This window comes from Abramis brama (assembly GCF_963993115.1).
Source record: "Abramis brama genome assembly, chromosome: 7".
Taxonomy (NCBI): Eukaryota; Metazoa; Chordata; class Actinopteri; order Cypriniformes; family Leuciscidae; genus Abramis; species Abramis brama.
The window spans coordinates 32,556,203-32,560,011 of record NC_139969.1 but is presented as its reverse complement, the minus strand read 5'-3'; the positions used below and the strand labels follow the sequence as shown (position 1 = coordinate 32,560,011).

Genomic DNA, 3,809 nt, shown 5'->3' with positions numbered 1-3,809 from the left:
CATATGTGAGAGTTAGTATGTCGTATCAACGGATTTGTTGAGGAAATGTGGAATTGCGTTGCACAGCTCTCTCTAGCGAGAAAAGCGGAGGTAGGAGGTGTGTCTTCTCTGTTGAAATACCGGCTGGGGGTGTGTCCTTTTACGTTTGGAAATACTTTCCATTGTTCCACTCTATTGCCTTGAAAACACACCCCTCGGAGTCCACTAACCAATCAAATATAGCCGACCGCCTCTCACGCCCCGCCCACAAATCTATATTAAAGCCTCCTTCATCACATGCCGTCGGCATAAGAAAGCTTCATTACAATAGTGATTATTGGAGGATAGAGGAGGATTATTCTCGCATTTTCCTGCGTTCCGAATTTTATTGATACATAATATTAATTATGGCCGATACGAAGGTTGACTCCGCGAAAGAAATCTCCGCAAAGGTAAGAACGGATGCCTCTCGATAAACTAAATTATCATTTAAAAAAAACAAACAAACAAAAAAAAAACATTTTCTTTCTTTCATTTGTCTCCTAGTTCAGATTTAACGCGAACGCGTAGGCTATTTTGGGCTGTAGTCGGAAAGAAGCGTTGATTAATTAAAGCAAAAGTACGCGATAACTGCTCCGTAAGTGATTTTAAATTGATGCATTGTGATGAGAACTTTAAATGGGATAACCTACATTGTAACTAGTTCAATAGCGCGTGCGGAATGAGAGCACATTCAAACGCAATTTCTCATTGTCCGGAATGTAACAGTCTGCGCGCGCGGGTTCTTTGTTTATACAAGCGTGTCGGTTCCCCTTTGAACGGCGTTGATGTTCGCTGGAGACGTCAACTGTTTTAGCGCGATAAATCCATAAACCTGTTATTCTTTCTATTTCGTTTTCCAGATCCTTAAACATGCATAAATAGCCAAATATGTTACACAATTTTCTGGTTTTGCTTGTCCTATGGTTTTATGGATTATGTACATTTCCGTACAACAACGTTTTGAGCACTCATTTATTCCTAAATCCGTTCATTCATTACCGGTTAGTTTGTGGCATTACGGCGGGTTTGAGAACGCGTTGATCGGTCGATAGCTTCTGGGCTGAAAGTTTGCCGGTTTGTCTAGGCGGCTTGAAGCCTAAACCGATAGGAAATCTCACGTATGTTAAAGAAAAATAGAATTGATTGCACATTTGACGGGATTAAAGAAGCAAGTTATTTCGAATTAGGCTACCGCTGTTCGGGTTTATCATCATGTCCGAAAGCGATTGATTCTGATGCAGCCGATAGGCTCCGCGGAACTTGGATTAACGCTGCAGTGCATCGGTTTTCTAAGGCAAATAACACATTTTTGAAGTTTATGTATAATAAACAAGTGAAGAAATTGTAATGTTACCCGAACTGTTTGACTAGGTTGTAAATTGTGGTGCCGTTGTCTCGTACTCGAAAGCCCTTTACACTCACAGAGGCAGCTGATATGCAAGCCCAGATATCGAGTAAGCTGTCTTATGAATTTCCAACGAGTTTCTATTTTTCCATGTAGTGCGACGGCAACGTGGGCTTGTTGGTTTACTAGTTTGAAGCCAGAGACGTCGGTGAATTTAAGGGGGCGGTCCAAGTTGATGTGGTTGATAAACGGCTTAAGGGCTAAAGATTATATAAACGAACTAATGCAAATATTTGCATAGGTAAGGCTCATTTAACTGTATTTGAGAGGGCTTTAATTGAAAACGAGACCCTCAAAGCAAATTCATGGAGCACACGATATTCTGACATTTATGACGGGTTGTGTTTTTTTGCCGACGGTTTCTTGTCAATTCTGCGACTGCGCGAACTAAATCCAGGTTAACGTGACGGCGGTGTTTGCGTGCGTGCCGAACTCTGTCGTGTTCGTGTTCGGGATGGATAAGATTGTGAAAGCCACGCGTGCGCTTCTTTGTCTTTCATTAGAGTTCGGCATCAGCTCGCGGAACCATAATTCCGTGGTTCTGAATTATCCAGCTTGTTTGACGTTTTAAGCTTTTGTTTTCTGGAGCTGCGATGTAAGCAAGTGCGTACACGCCAAAATATGGTTGCTTAATGCATTTGATTTACAATACCCACAGCCGCCGAGCCTCACTAAAGTGTCCGATTACAAACGAGCTCTCTCGATAGGAGGCGGGAGCATGAGTCGATGATGGACAGCACACTTCTCTGCGGCAGCCAATCAGGCGTCAATGTCAGAGGGGCGTCATTAGAGATGCAATTTAAATTTGTGCGCATAGGGGGCGTTTTGCTCACGCCAGTCGTAATCTGCATTGACTCTGCCTATTGGACACAGAAGGCTCTAATCTGACAAAGTTTAATGTTTTAGTCAAGAGAAATACATTTTTTTTTTTTTTTGTAGGACTTGAAAGAGAAGAAGCTCCTTGAGGAGAAGGAAAATGGAAAAGATGCCACTAATGGAAAGGTAATTAAATGCAGTATTCTATACTATTCATCTACTTTGGTGTTCAGTGGAGAACATGCACTGACCTTTTTTCTTTTAAACGTGTTAATAGGAGAATGAAGAGAACGGAGAGCCTGAAATTGATGATGAGGAAGACGATGAGGTAGATGAAGAAGACGAAGAGGAAGGAGAGGGTGGGTGCAACATTAATGTTCACAATTTACTGCCATGACGACAATCTTATTCGAAGATTTTTTTTTAATTGTGGCTGATGATCATTTTGTGCAGGTGATGAGGATGAGGACGAGGATGAAGATGATGACGAGCTAGGTGGAGGAACAAAACGGGCTGCTGAAGAAGATGATGAAGATGATGAGGTACAATCATGAATTGCTATACCAAAAGAATAATGGAACCAAGTGATAGTGGTTTCCACTTTTTGTCACAGTTCGAGTAATTAATTTTCTAATCCCCCTTTTCTTTCAGGATGATGTCGACCCCAAGAAGCAGAAGAAGGATGATGATGATTAAAGGATTGTTTCATATTGCTGAGCAGGTGTAGACGCCTCTGCTTTAACCCAACCGTTGGAGCCATTGGCATTAAGGACTCAAATACATAAAACATGGTCATTTTCAAGTTCGTCACCCATGTCAACCAACTGACCCCCAATTCAAAATTTTCTAGAGGACCGACCACAACTCAGATTTCCAGCATTCGCAATGAAATAAGCAAGACAAGGATTTGTTTGTATTTTTATTTACATTTTATATTTTTGTACATATTGTGAAGAGGTCAGCCACTTTATCGTGATCTCCTGTGACCAAAACGGTGCTTCTTTATGAAATTTTACTTGTTTGACCATGTCTCAATATTTCAACATAAAGACAACATGTATAAAATCAACAGCCATTGAACTCAGAGCATTCCAGTAAATTTTATGTATGAACTTTAGTTGTACCATAACTAGTTGTACCATAAACTAGTTTTTGTATGGGAGGGCTAGGCCAAAGAAAAAAGGAGTTTTGGTTTCTTTTGACTTTGTTTTGTCTGCATTATTTGTTTTACCTTGGCCTGTTTGTTGTATGTGTGGAGTTTGTTGTTCAACAATAAACTTAACTTTTATTTTGTGAGTTATATCAATATTTTTTGTTTCAAAATCACAAAATTATGCAAGGAAACATGTTCATTGACTCAAGTTGACATTTGACGCACTTCACCTATTAATTCAGTTCATGAGACACCACACTCAACTTTGACACATTTAAGATTGAGCTTTCCGAAACTACTTTCTAAACCCAATGTATAAAGGAAATGAATAGATTTTATGTGGTTCAGTAAAAGCAGGTTCATGAGACCACCCAAACTATGTAGGACAACATGATATGAAGTTCATCAGATAGA

General features: G+C 40.1%; 1 protein-coding gene across 1 annotated transcript; it reads left to right on the top strand.

The window, feature by feature from the left end:
* The first annotated feature begins 273 nt into the window (after positions 1–273).
* ptmab (prothymosin alpha b) lies at positions 274–3,538 on the top strand. The gene is made up of 5 exons (XM_084120822.1): positions 274–431; positions 2,366–2,428; positions 2,520–2,601; positions 2,696–2,784; positions 2,894–3,538. The coding sequence occupies exons 1-5, from the start codon at positions 387–389 to the stop codon at positions 2,936–2,938; spliced, it is 324 nt and encodes a 107-aa protein (XP_083976948.1). The 5' UTR covers positions 274–386; the 3' UTR covers positions 2,939–3,538.
* Positions 3,539–3,809: the final 271 nt, after the last annotated feature.

What these genes read in the sequence shown, in the direction of transcription:
- ptmab (XM_084120822.1), top strand. Translation starts at nt 387, where the DNA reads ATGGCCGATACGAAGGTTGACTCCGCGAAAGAAATCTCCGCAAAG. An exon ending in CGAAAGAAATCTCCGCAAAG is followed by an intron (nt 432 to 2,365) that starts GTAAGAACGGAT and finishes TTTTTTTTGTAG; the next exon opens with GACTTGAAAGAGAAGAAGCT. An exon ending in AAGATGCCACTAATGGAAAG is followed by an intron (nt 2,429 to 2,519) that starts GTAATTAAATGC and finishes ACGTGTTAATAG; the next exon opens with GAGAATGAAGAGAACGGAGA.